Source organism: Pygocentrus nattereri, chromosome 22 (assembly GCF_015220715.1).
Source record: "Pygocentrus nattereri isolate fPygNat1 chromosome 22, fPygNat1.pri, whole genome shotgun sequence".
Taxonomy (NCBI): domain Eukaryota; kingdom Metazoa; phylum Chordata; class Actinopteri; order Characiformes; family Serrasalmidae; genus Pygocentrus; species Pygocentrus nattereri.
Genome location: NC_051232.1, coordinates 6555134 through 6574172, shown reverse-complemented (window position 1 = coordinate 6574172; position 19039 = coordinate 6555134). Strand labels below are relative to the sequence as shown.

General features: G+C 42.8%; 1 protein-coding gene across 6 annotated transcripts in view; it reads right to left on the bottom strand.

The window, feature by feature from the left end:
* Positions 1 to 1258: 1258 nt before the first annotated feature.
* Positions 1259 to 19039, bottom strand: part of pcm1 (pericentriolar material 1) — a 56816-nt gene continuing 39035 nt past the window's right edge. For 2 of the 6 annotated variants that reach the window (XM_037532856.1, XM_037532853.1), the window contains exons 24-39: positions 18467 to 18523; positions 17316 to 17488; positions 15379 to 15510; positions 13779 to 13902; positions 12462 to 12605; positions 12007 to 12104; positions 11284 to 11418; positions 9419 to 9607; positions 9016 to 9075; positions 8065 to 8224; positions 6934 to 7082; positions 5158 to 5230; positions 4814 to 5025; positions 3679 to 3771; positions 3405 to 3528; positions 1259 to 2183 (exon numbers count right to left, since the gene is read on the bottom strand). In XM_037532856.1, the coding sequence (XP_037388753.1) occupies positions 2158 to 2183; positions 3405 to 3528; positions 3679 to 3771; positions 4814 to 5025; positions 5158 to 5230; positions 6934 to 7082; positions 8065 to 8224; positions 9016 to 9075; positions 9419 to 9607; positions 11284 to 11418; positions 12007 to 12104; positions 12462 to 12605; positions 13779 to 13902; positions 15379 to 15510; positions 17316 to 17488; positions 18467 to 18523 (1949 nt within the window). In that variant the 3' untranslated portion in view covers positions 1259 to 2157. The remainder of the gene's footprint in view (positions 2184 to 3404; positions 3529 to 3678; positions 3772 to 4813; positions 5026 to 5157; positions 5231 to 6933; positions 7083 to 8064; positions 8225 to 9015; positions 9076 to 9418; positions 9608 to 11283; positions 11419 to 12006; positions 12105 to 12461; positions 12606 to 13778; positions 13903 to 15378; positions 15511 to 17315; positions 17489 to 18466; positions 18524 to 19039) is intronic. The other 4 variants (XM_037532852.1, XM_037532854.1, XM_037532857.1 and 1 more) reach the window with 3 other exon arrangements.

Here is a 19039-nt window from a genome sequence, read left to right as displayed (position 1 = left end):
AAAGAAGCCTCCGTTTCCCCTTTGAAAGAGATGATCAGCCCAGAACTTCCACAGAGCTGAAGCATGACGCCACTCTGTCACTGTCACGCTCGTACTAGGACCACCAGGTCTGATCCGCCTTTCTCTGAGGAAGATTGCGGTTTTCAAAAGCTGCCACCAAACCCAATGTGTGTTCCCCACCTCAATCAAACTGTAGCCACAGTCCACCAAAGCCTATTGGTCTTATGATGTCAGTTCTGTGTGCAGCAGTGTAAGCCTGCATGTGACCATTATTTCGTCACTTCCCAATACAGCAGAGGGTTCTGGGCCGATTCTGGCTTTTGGTATGAGAGTGTCCTTTAATTACCGGGCAGAACAGCCAGACGCCTTACAGCTTTGATGTGTGTCGATATTTGTGGGCCAATTCTGGCATTCGTGTGGAACGAGTATAATAATCTGATAACTGCAGAGAATCAGTGTGCTGGTGCAAGTGGATCAGACAAAGCAGAGCTGCTGGAGTTTTAAAACACTGGGTCCACTCTCTGTCCACTCTATTAGACACTCCTACCTTGTAGATGTAAAGTCAGAGACGACAGCTCATCTGCTGCTGCACAGTTTGTGTTGGTCGTCCTCTAGTCCTTCATCAGTGGTCACGGGACGCTGCCCACAGGACGCTGCCCACAGGACGCTGCCCACAGGACGCTGTTGGCTGGATATTTTTGGTTCTCAGTCCAGCAGCGACACTGACATCTCCAGTAGAACTGCTGTGTCTCATCCACTTGGACCAGCACAACACACACTGACACATCACCACCACGTCAGTGTCACTGCAGTGCTGAGAATGACCCACCACCCAAATAGTACCTGCTCTGTGAGGGTCCATGGTGGTCCTGACCACTGAAGAACAGGGTAACAGAGTATTAGAGAAACAGATGGACTACAGTCTGTAACTGTAGAACTACAAAGTGCTCCTATACAGTAAATGGAGTACATTTTTTTTGCTTCACTGATGGTGGAGAGCTACATGGAAGGGGTTGTGAGGCCAAACAGAAGACCTTCTGTAGGTTCTCTGGTGGTTCTGGATCGTAAATAAAATGGCTTTAGTTGTGTTGCAGTCATGGCGACCCCTGGTTCCCATCGCCACCACTGTAGAGAAAAGTCTACAGTGAGCCATTTCACAGCAAGCCTCCCTGGATGACTGAAGTACGCAGCAGTACTGAAAAACGGAATTTCCCTTCATCTCTTCATTGTTCTATGAAATAAAGACGCTTGGGCTAGCTTCAGAGGGAAAAGGTAAAAATTAACATTTTATTAATTTTCTTAAAACCTTGTCATTAACATCCAAGAAAAACAACTGAACGGGGCGAGAGAACCCAAAGCACTGAGAAAGACTTAAAAAGAAGGGAAAAGAAAGAGGAAACGGTAAGAATGTAGAGCGAACACACACAGTAAAGAGCGCATTAAGGCCGAAACTTCACCCACATGGGACACGGAGGAGAAAGAAGCGCAGATCGTTGCTCACGTTTCCCCTCCAAAACCAGCTCTCTGTTCACGGTCACGTTCAGCCAATTTGAGAGACGACCAGAAAAAAAAACAACGGCCCTCAATTTGATTCCAGGGTCTTGAACATCCAGCTGACCTTAAGCCTTCATGTTTATAACCTGTTTTTTTTTTCCAGGGTCAAAAGTGCATATTTAGGAGGCTGTGGGCCGTTTAGTCAGGCACAGAGTTAAAAGAAAACAAAAATAAAACATGCCAAGGAAGGACGAAACGTAGAGGGAGAGAAAGAAAGAAAAAAAAAAAAAAAACGAACTTCAGGTTTCGTAACAGGAGCCGCCGCGACGGTAAAAACGTTTCCAGTGTGAGGCTTGGCTTTAAGAGAAGAGGAAAATAAGAGCAACACAGAGTAAAAATCACTCCCCCTTTTCATAGAAGGTCTAGAACCGCTCTAAAACATTCAACGTAAAATCAGCTAAGACTTACAGAGCCTTGACCTGTGAGCCGGTAAAATAAGCTTGGATAAACGCCACTGAAACGCAACAGCGCTCTACGTCGGCAAGGCTTCGGCTGAACTTATGCTCCAAGATGAAGTGGTGAAGAGTCAAATCACATTGGATAAGAGTGAAGATGATCCTTCTGTAGTGTCACCGCGAGGACGAGCTGTTAAAAAGGCCGTTTTCAGGCGCTCTGGGCTCCGATGGTTTCTGCAGAAAGAACAGAAACATGAAAGCCGAGGACAGAGATGGATGATACGGCAAAAATGCATCGCAAAGCTTTTAGACGTTTTCACAACACACCATACGCATCATGACATTCAGTTTTTCTGAGATTTATTAAGATGGAACAGATAAAATTGGACCTGCGGCACCTCACAAAAAAAAAAAACAAAAAACTGATAAATCTACAACTACAATGATTTTTAGTCAATGTTTCACAAACTGCTCTGCAATAAATCCAATTAGACATCAGAATCCACATTAAAACACCTGAATCACGAACCAGTGGTGCTTTGGGAGTCCATTTATTCGGCAAAGGTGGCAGAACCACTTCTAAAAAATGGCCCAAGAGATGAAGTGGGTTAAAAAGACCTAAATGGCTAAAAAAAGAAATGTTTCTAGCCATTTATGTGGGAAGTTCTAATTATGGAAAACGGGTGTTTTTGTGCACAAAAAAAGACAGAACAGCAGTTTTAGGCACTAGGATGCGAGCATTACTGGCTGGCCAGCTCATCAGCTCATTGGTGGTTCGCGCTCACTGACGTCAGAACTGTACACAACACACTATTTGGAAGTCCTATAATGAGCTTAAAAGGCGCTCAAACACGAGAGCAGCATGTTTTACGCTCTTCTGTGATTTCTAATCATTTTCCTGTATAAAAACGATTCAGCATTTACAAACTACAGTGAATAAAAAGCTCCACAGAAACCTATTCATCCTGGAAGACGATCCTGAATGGCAATTCTCCTCAGTCTCCTCTACACTGGAAGAGCACTAACAGGAGAACAAACTACATTACTAAATGGAAGCTACATGTATAAAAGTTTTACTTTATATTTGCAGCTTTGTAGAAAATACCAGCCACTACAAACTCCCTCATCCTGCTTTACCACTGAGGAGAGGTGTAAAAATGTATTGCAGGCTGCATTTCAGTCTGAAATTCCCCTCCGTCTCATTGAAAGACAGTTTTATAACAGTCCTCTGTATTCTCACTGCTTGCTGCAATAGAGTCTGGCTACAGACCTGCACTCTCAGCCCCGGTGACATCGCATGCAGAAGCCACCATCAAGCCACCATCAAGCCAATTTAGCAAAACCACTGAAGCCATTAATAGGCTGGCGGTGCACGTCAGGCTGAGAGTGCATGTCTGCAGCCAGACCCTCCTTGTTCGCTGTGTAGTGGAGCAGAATAGAGCTGACTGGAGCTACCTGGCTCTTTGAGAGCGTGTGCGTTGCCCACAAGTCCAGTCATTCCATCCGTAGCCCCGTTCAGAATCTCTGCAGAGAGGTTATTGTTCCTCTGTTCGGCCGTGATCCTCTTACGCAGCTCCTCCTGAACACGCAAACAGTAGTTAGTACAGATAAAACTGCAGACACCAGCAATCAGTTTATTCTCCTATCAAACAACTGATGTACATTCCCAAGCAATCCACTAGTATCAGCGCAATTACGATAACCAGACACATCCTCTCACATCACGGACCTCACACATCACGGACAGCTGAAGAGGGAGGTCTTCAACCTTCACGAAATCCTCCTCGTCCGATTTCTGACTCGCGTTTCCGGATCCAACCTCCTGCATTTCAAATGATCACAGTTTAATTACTTTAGTTCCCTAAAAATCAACGTAATCAAAACAAGTCCAGGGATATAAAGGCATATGCAAAAGTTTGTGCACCCCTGGTCAAGTGACATCGTTCGTTGATGTTGTTAAAGAAAGTCAACACTGTCTACAAAGAACTCACTTGTGCTTGTTTTAATACACAATTACAGTTTATTTGCGGCCTTTAAAACATCAGAAGAAAATACAATATAAAACGAGGCCTGTGCAAAAGCCATGGCACATTTTATAGTGTGTTGCATGTTAAACTACATAGAAAATACTCACTAAAAACAAAAATAAATAAAATAAATAACATTTCTTCTTTAAATTTTACTGAGATGATGAGTTAATTATCTTACCTCACGACAAAATTATCTAGAAATAAGTTCCTTACCTTTTTATCTTGAAATAAGTTATTGTAAGATAACGAGTTAATTGTCTTGTGATCTCAAGATAGTTATTTTGAGACAGAGTAATTTATCTTTTATCTCAGGATAAAATTACCTTGAAATAAGTCACCATGTTATCTTAAGTTATTTTAAGATGTTATTTTGTGGTCCTAAGTAATTTATCTTATCTTGAAATAACAAGATACTTATCTCAAAATAAAATAAAAGATAATGTGCACTAAAAAAATACAAAAAAAAAAAAAAAAAAAGAGAGGCTATGAGGTAGTTAGACATACTATATTTTATATATATATATATATATATTTCCTATGTTATTTTGAGATAATGAGTTATTTCAAGTTAAATGTTTTGGGATAAGTTATTTACATTTACAGCAATTAGCAGACGCTCTTATCCAGAGCGACTTACAAGAATTTATCTTGTGATCTCAACATAACAATCCAGAAAATTACAGCAACGGCTCATGGCCTCTCTGGACGTCAGCAGTTCTTTGTGGAGGATGCGTTTCACTTATTTTCACCTAAATCATTTGACCAGGGCTGGTCTAACTTCTGCCTATGACCGCAGCCTCGTTTCAGAAGAGATCTAGACGGAAAGGGACGTACATCAGCATTGACCATAACAGGAGAGTCTGTCTGAGGGCTGGCAGTGGCAGACGCAAACCCCTGAGCACTCTCCTGTGCTAAAGGGGCTTCTGGACCTGGGGGGGCAGCGGGGGCAGCAGAATCTTCCTTCCTCTCCATTTCTGCAGCTCCTGCCTCCCGCTCCTCCTCCGGAGAGTCCACCACCTCTATGGACTCCGATTTAGTGCTTTTAACTGCAGAATCAGGAAGACGTTTAGAGAGAGACCAAGAAAAATAACTCCCACAAACAGAGTTTCAGAACAGCCTGAATGGGTTTATGAGTGAATGCAGCGGTAGAAATGAGCGAAGACGTGCTGGAAACTCACCCTCGTTGCTTTCTGTACTCTCCTGGTCCGATCTGGACTCCTGAACGGCTCCGTTTGGTAAATCTTCACTGCACTGCAATAAACATCACAACGTTTCCAGGGAATTAGGGTTGGATCTTAAACTTCCAAAATTAGTATTACTATTATTTTAATATTGTGCTGTATTACTACTCATATTTAAAGACATAAAATCTACAGTGGACAGGCCTGAATTTATTCCTTTTAAAAAAAAACTAACAAATTTTTACACCTGTTCACACAGTGGCACCGAACAGCTACCTGTAGCGACCGTCTGGAAACCAAAGGTTCAGTTACACCAAATTTCTTGTCCAGATCAAGAAAGTAATAGTGAATGGTGACAACCTGTTACCAATAAATGCTTGACCATTAATGACTGGTCCAGGCAATATAATAAAGTAATTTAACAAATAATTTGTCTAAACATTCAGATTTAAAAAAAGCATTTTAAAACTGCATGGCCACTAACTGGTTAATGTTCAAAACATTGAAATATTTTTTTTTTGTAAAAACATTTGTGCATAGTGAAAAAAATATTTAAGCCCATCTTAATGAGCATGTCTGCACATGGACGAACGCTCTGGAGCACCTCTGGTTTTTATTTTATTTGCCTTAACGTTTCCACTTTTGACCAGCTTAACAAACAAATGAGACGCATTAGTTTTGAAACTAAAATCTACGAAAATATGTAAAATGATCAGATGACCTTCGGCTAAAGTTGTTCATATAAATGCACGGGATTCGACAAACTGGAGCACAAGGCTGGTGCAGAAGCTGCGCTGTTTATATACATTAATTACATAAATTAATACTTTTTTACATTTTATTTTAGGGCGGCACGGTGGCGTGGTGGGTAGCGCTGTCACCTCACAGCGAGGAGGGCCTGGGTTCAATTCCCCAGCCGGGCGACCAGGGCCCTCTCTGTGTGGAGTTTGCATGTTCTCCCCGTGTCTGCGTGGGTTTCCTCCGGGTTCTCCGGTTTCCTCCCACAGTCCAAAGACATGCAGTCAGGCCAATTGGACATGCTAAATTGCTGTCTGTGTCTATCTGTCTGCCCTGCGATGGACAGGCGACCCATCCAGGGTGTATCCTGCCTTCCGCGCGAAGACTGCTGGGATAGGCTCCAGCACCCCCCCACGACCCTGACGGAGAAGCGGCTTAGAAAATGGATGGATGGATGGAAATTTTATTTTATTTAAGTGCTTGATTCTATCCGCTGAAACTACTGTGTGCTCTTCACAAATGCTCTATGGCTTTGCTCACACAGCTGACACAGTCAAAAGTCTGAAAGCAAGTTTAAAGAAGTGACCGCGGCCTTTTTACGGCTCGAACACATTCTGGGTGATGATCCCAGCTGTCAGCGAAGCTTCACGGTGGCTCCTGTGAAGCTGGTGAAGATGAAGCTGATCCTCCAGGAGTGACTGGTGGTCGTTGGCGGCCTTGATTATTTACCTCTGGATGAGCCGCGTGAAGCAGCGTGAAGCTCTGCTCTTTTGCGCGTGCGGTCAGTTCAGGAGCTGATCTGTTCAAACTGGTGTCGCATACAGATCACATTTAAAAGATGATCTGAACAGCCAAACAAACAAATCAGATTTGGGCCACTTTTACCTGCCCTGTACACAGCCTAATCGCTGGGTACAGCTGAACTCACTGACCGTTTAAACATAACACTGTTGGTCAAACCTGTTGACAAAGGCTTTGTCAAACCACCCGAGTCTACAGTGAATTAAATCATAAAAGCACAACCCAACAACTCACCTGTGTCTGTTCTGTTGCGCAGTCTGAGGCCTGCAGTGAGGTCTGCACTTCCACAGGTCCGGCCTCAAACTCCTCCACTTCCTCCAGTTCGTTCTCATCCTCCCCACTGCCGTAGTTATTCAACGCCTGCGTCTCTGCTTTCGACAGGCCTGGAGCAGGTAGAGTAATCAGAGTATGAATTAGAGTAGATCCATCACACACATCCAGAAGATTATACATTTTACATTCGCCCTATAAAACGTAACCTAATAAAACGGACCATTTAAATGACCCTGCAGGACACATTCACTACGAAACACAGCAGCAGCAGCAGCAGCTGCAGGCTGTAATTCTACTCTTCTTGGTTTTTGCTAGAAGGGACAAACGATATTTTATAAGTAAATGATTTACTGCATAGAAATCCTGCTACTATTACTCGATTATAGTAAATCCAAAGACGTAGGCTTTGTTCACACAGCAGGCAAAAGTGGCCCAAACACACTGAAACTGACCTCTTCGATTCCAATTCGAGACTTTTCCATATGTGACTACATCCACTATACTGCCAAAATATTCACTGAATTCAGGTGTTCCAGTCTCTTCCACGGCCACAGGTGTGTAAAGCCGAGCCCCTAGTCCTGCAGACTGCTTCTACAGACATTAGTGAAAGAATGGGTCGCTCTCAGGAGCTCAGTGAATTCCAGCGTGGTACCGTGATCGGACACCACCTGGGCAGCAAGTCCAGTCGTGAAATTTCCTCACTACTAAATATTCCAGTCGACTGTCAGTGGGATTATAACAAAGTGGAAGCGATTGGGAACGACAGCAACTCAGCAACGAAGTGGTCAGCCACGTAAAATGGAGGGGCATAGTGCGCAGAGGTCACCAACTTTCTGCAGTCAATCGACTAAACATACACTACAAACAAGTCAGTCACCTAAATCCCTAAAATCCATCACCAAAATTTCTCTTCACCCACTGAAGCCGCATCCAGGTCTTCGTTAAGGCCTCACTGACTTGTTCGTGTGGTTTAAAGCACAGTGTGGTCCGTGTAACTGAGTTAGACTAGTCAGATAAAAGAAGACAAACTCCTACAGCCTCAGAGAGGAACAGCTAGAGAAGGGAAGACTTGGAAGCTCCAGATAAACTCACTAATGGAGAGGGGCAGCCCTTCTCCTTCATCCTCGTCCTCTTCCTCCTCCTCCTCCTCCCCTTCTGAAGCTTCGCTGCTGTGTTTGTCTTTCTCTTCCGTTTGCTCCCTTTCTCCTTCAGTGCTGTGGGGCGTTCCTCCCTGCTCGGTCTCATCCCGGTCCTGTAGAAAATCACAAAGGGAACAAGTACCACCCGATATTTAGGTTTGACGGATACACAGAAAAGTCAGCATCAAAAAAGAGGAACTATTAATTTCATCTATTGTTTTAATATTTTTTATAAACCCTTCCTTAGTTTTTGTTTTAAAAACAGACTCCTTGTTTAAAAGTCTTTGTTCTTTTATTCATACGACTTTCACGGTTTTATGCATTTTGTGCCCCGTTTCTATTATCACTTTTTAATTTATTAACTGTTGGGTTCTTTTTTTTTTCCTTTTTAATTGTTAAATTTTTAATGATCTTTTTAATGTTCCTACTCTGTTGTTTACGTATCTTTCTCTGTTTCTATTCCTCTCCTTTGCTCTTACTGTAAAGCTGTATTTAATTGATGAAAGGTGGTATATAAATAAAAACATCATTATTATTATTATTATTATTATTATTATTATTATTATTAACCTATTCTGGGAACCCTCAAATGTCATGTTTCTGCTTTGTTTTTTTATTTTAAGTGACATGAAAACAGACTCTTCACACAACAGCAACAACTTACACAGCCCAAGTTCAAATCGTGCCTTTCAGGGAAAATAAAGAAAACGCAAAGTAAAATTTACTTAAATAAAAAACACACTAAAATAAAACAAGGGGGAAAAAAAAGTGGGCATGGCTACCACAAAGTCGCCACCTTTTTACTAGTTAAGTGGCAATCCTAAATAAAATATACCAACAATAAAAAAACCTCTACTTGTCAGAAACCATCCCAAACTGGCATAAACAGACGGAGGCAACTTACTTTATCCTCGTCGAAATATGATGGCGAAAAGGTCTTTTCTGCTTCTCCAGACTTCTTCACCTAATGCAAAATAACGCACAGGTCAAAGAGCTGCTATTCGTTTAATCCGGTCACCTTTCTCCAGTCAAACTTTGAGTTTGCCGTGATTATTACATTATCACCAGATGGCAACCGTTTGGCTGGCAACAAGCAGAACTTGAGTGTGCGTCATCCACTGTGGCGAACGCTCACACAAACAAAAATATGCTCTGACTAACTTCTCACTGGTTCTCCAACACCTCCAGAGGGCGGCAGTGAGGTCTGTTTGTTTGAGCTTGCACCAATTCTGTTGCCAAAGACTTGTCATACCTGCCTGTAACTTGCAGATTGAAACACAGAGGCACAGTTTGAAAATACACGCTACCTCAGTGGTGGTGGGAGTGTGTTTTGATGGTGTGGGGTCGCTGCGTCTCTTGGGCCGGTGTGTGTTCTGGTCAATGTCCTGCATGAGCCTGAAGAAGGCCAACTCGTTAAAGAGGATCTCGGAGATTTCCACCAGCAGGTCTTCACCGCAGTCCTGCAGCGTGCGGCCAACAAACTTACTCAGAGAGTCCTGCAGACAAAAGCACATGGAATCAGACACAAGCTGGATAACGAACATAAATCTGCACCTCACAGCAGATTCACAGCTTGTGTAGGGCTGTACTCCGTGGGTACAGTGGGGTGGCGTTGCTCTGTAACAAAATTAAGTCTGATGTCTGCAGTCCTGCCTGAGGTCAAGGGCAACAGTTAGAGACGGACACCAACATCGTTTTTTTTTCCTTTAAAAGCAAAGTTACTAAACGGGCCATTTTTAATTGAAGCAGTTCAGATGAGCATCTAAAAATCACTCATGACCTACTCAAGTAAGATGAATCAATCTGATATTAACAGATAAATGAATTGATGGAAACATTAAGCCTACATTTTGCTCTCACTTCGAGAAATATCCAAAGCCAGATCAGGTTATTTCTACACTTCCTATAGTGCATTACAATCTGCCAGAATGACTGGCCCTGTTATACAGAGCTTGGCTAAAAACAGCCCCTTTCCACCCCTCCAGTATGAGGCGCTATTCAGCACGCAAGCCGATTTCGTGTTCATCATTTAGAGAAGAAACAACCACAAACATCAGCAGGATGTAACAAATTCGCCTGTTTAAAGTAAAAACGTCCAAAACTACTAGTTTATTAGCAAAAGATGCCGAGTTATTCAGTACTATTTATGTGATTTCCATTAAATAACTTCATTAAATCAGTAAAAGCTAAAAAGTATTAAAACTTAAAGGCCATATATGACGCAGCTACAGTGGAGCTGTTTACATACAAAGATTTTCTCCAATCCAGTTGAATACATTCTGATTATAGATTAGGACTGAGGTGTTGTCACTCTACTCAACAACCTGACGGAAAATCTTCATTTACACGCTCACTACAAGGAATCTGATCCAAAATTACACGCATACGTAGAGAACCGCTTAGAGTAAACGTTACCATGACAGCGAACCTTACGCGAGTCCAGTCAGAGTGAGATGAGCAGCAGTGAGCAGTGCTTGTGTTTTTAATTCCTGTAAAATGACGTCAGACTCAGGAAAACGTCCTTCACATGTCCTTATTAAAGAAGGCCGAGAGGAAGACGTCGTGCTCTCAGACACACAAGCTGGACGTCCGTCCCGCCGCCGTCTTTTAAAGATCAGAGCATGAACTTCGTCTCCTCTGCAGACCAGTTTCTGCTCCACTGCACTGAACAGTATAAACTCTCACTGTGACGCGACGCACATGCAGAACGGACTTAAACTTTCCGATAGGGAATGTAATCAGATACAGGCATTTACACGGATATTAAGTCTTCTGTTTAACAGATTATTTACAGGATTACCCACCTCGATCAATCAGATAGAAACTGTATTCTGAATGGCCTCAGTCAGACTAGACTACTCCGACTGTTTACATGAACATATTCTATTCTGATCGAGCTATTAGTCTAATTATTAACGGATTATTAGGCTGCTTGTAGACGTGACTCCTGTTGATCTGCATCTGTGCTGAGCAGCGATTTCAATAACTATTTCTCATTATATAAGTGAGTTTGATTATATAAGTGCTTATATAATCCGCTTCAGATTATATAAGTGAGTTTGACACGTCGTCATAAGGTTTCAGTGCCACCTCTGAGGTCTTCGGTGTGTCCGCCCTTTTCCCCTAATCTTTACCCTCAGTGCCGGCGCGGCCCCGTATGCGTGTAAGGTACCTGTAAGATGCCTCCGAGCTGTCGGTGAAAGAAGCGCATGAACTCTTTGCTGTCGTCGTTTTGCTGAGTCAGCGTCAGCACCATGCGCCTCACCGACGTCAGCAGCTGTGGAGAACACAACTCCCCCATGTGCTCCTGACAGAGAGACACACGCAGGAGGGAGATCAGCATGTTCTCACACGTCTAGCACCTGTTTCCATCTAGTCCCTGTGCACTAATCTAGATTCAAAACCTGCAGTGTTCTACACACTTAAGACAGATGGTTCTTCAAGGGTTATTTAGTAAAGAAAATTACTCTATATAGAACCATGAGTAGAACATTCGATATGCAACATTGCTTTTTTTTTGGCATGGTACATGGTTCTTCAGATTGATGGAGAATGCGCTGGAGATTATTCTATATAGAACCTTTTTGAAAAGGGTTCTGTATATCGCCAAAAAGGGTTCTTCACAGGCTTGACATTGTAACAGCAGAACCCTTTTCAAAAATGCTCTATACAGAACCATCTACAGCGCACTGAAGAACGCTTTCACGATGCAAAGAACCCTTTAATCATGAAAAGGGTTCTATGAGTGTTCATGGTTCAACATAGAACCAATTTCTTTACTTAAAAACCCTTGAAGAACCAATTTTATTCATTCATTCATTTTTAAGTGTGTTGACATATCAGCTAACAGACATGAATCTAGAACATCGAGCTCTTGGAAGAACAGTTTTCTTACCTTCAGGAAGGGGATGACTTCAGTCATGATGGCCTTGATCTGTCTGTCCAGCTGCTGCGTGTCGATCTGAGGACAGCGCACGTCCGTGGAGGACTGACCTACACAAGCACACAAAATAAATAAATTCATGAATAAATAAAATCAAGGCGCTTCTAACCGAACGCACGTTTGAACTTGTTTTTCCTGATCAAGTCCAGCAAGCGAGTTCGCCTGTCTGACAGACGCTTAACGCGATTAATCAACCCAGGCCATGTTTACCCACACAGGCTTTTAAGCAGTGTTTCAATGGCTACTAAAATCTGGTTCCTCAATTTGCAACGTTAACTTTTCAGTTTAAACGCACTGTAAACACAATAACAGCCTGAATCATCCATGAACGTCAGGCACATCGGTGCTGCACCTGGTCTCAGTCATATTATTAAGCTACGGTCAGTAATCAGTGAGCGCTAAAGTACCTTCAGTAAAAGCCGAATCAGCAGCAGCAGCAGCAGCAGCACTAGAAAGCTCAGCGTTAGGGACAGCAGACTCCGCCTTTAGCTTCATGCGCTCAAACTCCCGCATACGGGCCAGAGCCTTATCTAAGTGAATTACTGTGTTGCCTGCACAAAAATAGAAAATAGAGGGAGAGGGGGAGACAGTGGGGTAAGAAGAGAAGAAAGGAGGGAAAGGAGGAAATGAACCCAATTTTAACAATAGGCAACTAGCAAGCTGTAGTTAACTACTCAAAACAAGGAGGGGGGGGGGGGGGGGGGGGGGTGTGTACAAGTGCCAGCCAGCCAAGCAGCAAACCCAAAACCACAATCATGACCAAAGCAAGCGTTCAATTCATTTGTGCTTAACCTTAAGAGCTTTGATTTAAACTCCACCAATTTCTCCGGAAACTTTCCATTATTAAATGGTTAAGACGTAAACGAAGTCATTCAAAGTGGTCTGAGGTAAAATACTCTGTTCTAGAGCGTGAAGCTGTTCACAGTGGTGGTGACAGAAACCAGACGTCTGTTATTACTGGACATGGTTAGAAATATGTGGCCAGATGTATCCCTTTTTCTGTCTTGTCTGGTTTTGGCCAAAAACATATTTTACAGATCTAGTCATGATACATGGAGGGTATTAAGGCAAATTAAGATTAAGTGACCCTTATTAGTCCCACAACGGGGAAAATTTCACCTCCGCATTTAACCCATCCGTGAAGTGAAACACCACATACACACTAGTGAGCGCACACACACACACACACACACACACACACACACACACACACACACACTCGGGGGCAGTGAGCACACTTGCCCAGAGCGGTGGGCAGCCCAATCCGCAGTGCGTGGGGAGCAGTTGGGGGTTAGGTGTCTTGCTCAAGGACACCTCAGTCATGTGCTGTCAGCTCTGGGGATCAAACCAGCGACCTTCCGGTCACGAGGCTGGTTCCCTGACCTCCAGCCCATGACTGCCCCCATTAGTCCCTAAATAAAACTTATTTTTTTACATTTATCACTATTTTACCAGCAGTATTACATATAAAAGCGCAGGAGACAAGTGTTGGTTTACTGACGGTTTTGGATAATAAATAAAAGGGCTGTATGTGTGTTGCAGTCATGGTGAGTCTCTTCAATCAACCGTTTCACACCAAGCCACTCTGAACGACTGAATGTGCAGATATTTTGAAGTATTTGTAAAGTGTGTGATTTTCGAACCTGCTGTGACTCCATTCATCAGGCTACAGTCTTCACGCTAATAACGACAACTTGGCTCTGCATGTGTGTGAATGTATTTACCCAGATCATCGCTGGCGAACGGCTCCAGGTTGGAGGACGTGGACATCAGGCTCTCGTTATCCACCGAATCTCCATTTTGAGTGCTCTTCCCAACGTTCACGCTCACATCCTTCTCGGACACGTCCTGAAACACAACAGTGTCGGTGCTGTGGTCACCAGACCATCGGTTTCTACTGTAATCCTGAACAATTAGGACAGGGTAACTTATATAGACAGTGAGTTATACATGGGGAGAGGGGTAATTAGCAATTAGTTAGTTAGTAATTCCATGAAATCCCTGGAATTTACTGTTGCCCTAACCCATTAAGTATGGCTGAGCATTCTGAGCTCCGATCTGTTACTTGAAACTCCTGGTTTTACTTCATTTACATACACAGTAGGGAGTTGCCCTGTGATCCACTGGTGTGCTGGCACAGTGGCAACAAAACCCTATTAGAAATTATATGTTGCTTGTTGCTTAACGTTTAGTTACGGTGGCGCATTAAAACCCTTCACATCAAGTCTGACGCATTTCTATTTGGTATATGCTTGGTTAGTGTAGTGGGTAACGCTGAACCTCAGTCTACAGTGTAGAGGGCAGCAACCTCCTACTTGGCCAAGCACCCCACTCTACACCAATAAGAGTCCTTGGGCAAGACTCCCAACACCACCTTCACCTGCTTGTGCAAAATGATTAAATTGTAAGTCGCTCTGGATAAGAGCGTCGGCCAAATTCCGCAAATGTAAATATTTTAAGATATTTGGAAAGATTTTCCAAAACAGCTTTTTGAGTCTCTCTGCAATTTCAGTCTTGCACAAATTCAACAGGTCTTTCATTTTTAATGGGCCAATATATATAATCCTAACTCGTGTACGACGCCATTAACTGTTTTTCATACAGCTGAAAAAACTGGCAAGTTAGTTTGTGGTTAAAATGAGACAAATATCTTCCAGAGGTCACTAATAGGCAGACTGCGGTCTGAGTCTGGACCCAGACGCTGTCCTATGTGGACATGGACCTCTAACCGGTAAACTACAGAGAATATTTAATATCGACAGGGTTTCACTATTTTAACAGGTGTAGTTTTTCTACCCTTTACGGCAGCTTTAGCAGCCCGGGAGCCTCACAGACCAATGGCATGTGTTGTAAATATCACACGTGACGCTGCTAAGCCAGTCAGATCTATGCATTACGATGAGCACTGAGACTCAAGTGAGTGACGCAGACACAGGTGTCAGAATAGAAAGTGAGTCAGAGGGAAGTTATTTCACAGGGCGTGATCTAAAATGAGAAAACTGACAGTAAATGTTGTTGAAATCTGATTGAACTGGACTTTTTGATCTGATATTCAGTTGTTGACTGTGTAAGATGTCGATATTCCTACAGTACATGGCACTAAATCATGATGCACATTAGACATTATGATGTTTCGGACCTTTGCTTGAGGAAATTCTCTAACTGGACCTTACTGACTTTTAATGAAAGACCCATCCTTAAAAACTTAGTTTTTTTTGTCTCAGTACTGCAGTGACCACTGTTTTGCAGATATTCATTAAAACATATCGAATATTTTGGATTTTCTAAATAAACGTTCCTCGGATGTTTGTGAGTGGTCCTCACGTTATCAGTAGTGGCCAGGCTCTCGCTGGGAGTGAGTTCAGACTGTGACCCTGTGGCCCACACTGCTGGGCCGAGTGACGACCCCCGTTCCTCCGCAACACTCTTCTCCGTCAGGTGCCTGGTCACGATATCCTACAGGGCAGAAGAACACAGGCCTGTCACATCCTATTCACGTCAACGGAGACTCTGATGCATTGCCCAGTGCACTGCGGTTGTGGTGTAGAGAAAAACGTCAGCAGGCTCCAACATTAAGCAATTAAGTGCGCTTAGGTCCACTTAGCTAATCAGGCGAGAGTTTCCTGGACATCATGACAACGACCACAACAATGGCTGCCTTTCTTTGAATCCAAGACAATGTTAAATAATCATGAAGGTGTCTGGTTTCATACAGAACTGTTGACAGTAAAGACCTGAACGGAAGATTCGATGTAGTTTACATGGTTTAAGTGGGAAAGCACAATTTAAAACCATGCAGATCTCGTCGGTTACTTGCTGAAGTAGCTAGCTTGCTAGTGAGACTGAGCAAGCTAATTTTCTAGCCTGCCTGGACGACTGATGCATTCCGAAAATGAGGAGCGTCTCATGGGCCAAGCTCAAAATACTAATGTTTTTTCTGATGATTCTGGCTTTGCCATCTGAGCTCAGGAAAAGCTCCCTCTCCAACCTATTTGTAATTAGCACTGTCTGTGTTTACATGCAAAGATTTTTGCCAATCTGATTGAACACATTCCGATCACAGATGAAGACTGAGGTGTTTATGCTCACTCTACTCAACAATCTGATGGAAACCTCTGTTTACATGCTCACTACAAGTAAACCAATCCAAAATGACGTGCATACGTAGAGAACCGCTTAGAGTAAATGTTACCATGACAGCGAACCTCATGTGAGTCCAGTCAGAGTGAGATGAGCAGCAGTGAGCAGTGCCTGTGTTTTTAATTACTTTAAAATGACGTCAGACTCAGGAAAACGTCCTTCACACGTCCTTGTTAAAGACGGCTGAGAGGAAGACGTCGTGTTCTGAGACACAAAAGCTGGACGTCCGTCCCGCCGCCGTCTTTTAAAGATCAGAGCATGAACTTCGTCTCCTCTGCAGACCAGTTTCTGCTCCGCTGCACTGAACGGTATAAACTCCCACTGTGACGCGACGCACATGCAGAACGGACTTCAACTTTCCGATAGGGAATGTAATCGGATACAGGCGTTTATATGGATATTAGTCTTCTGTTTAACAGATTATTTACAGGATTACCCACCTCGATCAATCATACAGAAATTGTATTCCGAATGGCCTTAATTGGACTAGTGTATTCCGATTGAAGTGTTTACATGGACGTGTTCTATTCTGATTGACCTATTGGCCTCATTATCAATGGATTATTAGGCTGCACGTAAACGTGGTTAATGATACTTTCTCTGGGTAGACAAAGCACTTTTTGTCTGCTCAATGCTGTAAATGTAAATCTAGATTTAAACCCTATAGAGGACATTAGGTCTCACGTTAAACACAAACTAACTGAGCAGCATTTTTCAATTGTTTGAAGCAGTCAATGCTGAGGGGAATAACAGCGACTCTCCTTTCTCTAAAAGGCGGCCTGCAGGTTTACTCATTTTGAATAAATTCAAAGCGAAAGCCTAACCTAAAATAAATTACATTGTCCATTTTTCCCCCCTTCTTGCCAATTCACTGATCAATAATTTGTTATTAAGAGCATTAAAAGCTTAATGTCTTGCTAGGTGGCCAATTTTTTTGCCTCTGTGCAACAACAAACAGTGCATGAGCCCGTTTACCGCCCCAACACGGATCCCTCATCTGCATAAGGACACAGAAATGGCCACTGAAGTGAGCAGAGCGATCCAGCTGGAGGAAAAAGAAAAAGCGCAAGTAGACATGTAGCATTACTGCTCCAGTCAGCGCTGTGTATGTGGAACATCACCTGCAGTGAGTACAGCGCCCTCTGGCGCAGGTAGTCGGTATTGAGCAGCTGCAGCTCATGGAAGAGCTCGATGAGGAAGTGAGGACGAGACTCGTTCTGGGAGATCAGCGTGGCCACCTCAGAATAGATGGTCTCTCTCAGAGCCTCAAACAGGGAGAAATCACTGCTGGCGTCTGCAGAGATGAGGAATAAACAAATAAGGAAAAAAAGAAAAAAGGATATCATGTTCACGGACATATTTTAGCGCAATGCACATTCATGCAGAAAAAAAAATATTTACATTTAGATTATAATTTTAATAGTTTCTTAAAAAAAACTAACAGTAACTATTTTCTTCCATTTAAGACAAACTAAACAGCAATAAACAGATTTATAAAGAAAAGTCTATCAATTTGATTCCCTGTCTGTAACAATTTTCATGAAAGTTTTCATACAATATTCCATTCATATGCTAATTTCTGCCTTTCTTCCTGTTTGGTGTCAAGTCTAAAGTACACGCCAAACTAAATTCCATTCATACTGAAGTTTGTATGAAGCTAAAAAGCACTTTCACCTACCAGCATTGAAGCACTGCTGAAATTTACTATTACACTGGCTTTTTATCCAGTGTAACAGTAAAGGGAGAAAGATGGCAGCTCAATAAGGCGCCTGACATGACAAAATGTGAACGTTCATTTCTCAGAAATAGCAATAAAAGACAGTCAATCTGATTATAGGTTGTCCAATTTCACATAAGGAGCTGTGCTAATCGGAAATGAGCACAAATGTGCTACTCAGACACGTTTCGACTTCATCGTGTAGCAGGTACATGAATTAGAAAGCCATGAGGTGCTGTTGTAAAAGCATCTGTACAACATCATGCTCTATTAAAGCAAACACAACCAATATCTCCTAACCAAGCATCCAGATGGGCAGGTACTTGTCATCATACTGCTGCTGTAAAAGAGTTTAACTGTATATGGGACAAAACTATGAATGAAGTCGGTCGGTTCTCATGCACAGGGAGATGATCTACATGCCAACACACTCAAAACAGCATTCAAGTAAATCACATGCAACATAATGCTAAAAGTACAGAAGGTGCACCTATAAATGTTTATGAAATATTAGAATAAAGGCTGTGGTTAGCAGGGTGTTGGGTTTAGCGTTACCTGGAGCTTCTGTGCATGCGATTCGGTTAGAGAGGAAGGGAGTTCTCCAAGCATACGCTGTGAGAAAACCAAAAATGAGAAATGAAGCACGGACGAATGTGGAACAGAAACGACAAAAAAATGAAAAACATGGGATGATAACAGCTTAAGAGGATGACAAAAGAACAGTAATAGCACTTTAATGCAGTTCAGGTCTCCGTTCTGAAGTGGATCTGTACTTTGCGGCAGGGCAGACTGTCAGGAGCACGTCTAGATGTTTGGAGCAGCTGCGCACGACGATATTTAGGAGAATAATAAATGATTCTTCAACTCAGGCGACCTGATCACTGATTTAAAAAATAAAAGACAATGCAACTCAAAGATCCTAATAACTAGTTTAAAAGTGTAATCGAGTAGTTCTACAGTTACAGACTGTAGTCCATCTGTTTCTCTGATACTCTGTTACCCTGTTCTTCAGTGGTCAGGACCCCCATGGACCCTCACAGAGCAGGTACTGTTTGGGTGGTGGGGCATTCTCAGCACTGCAGTAACGCTGACGTGGTGGGGGTGGTGTGTTAGTGTGTGTTGTGCTGG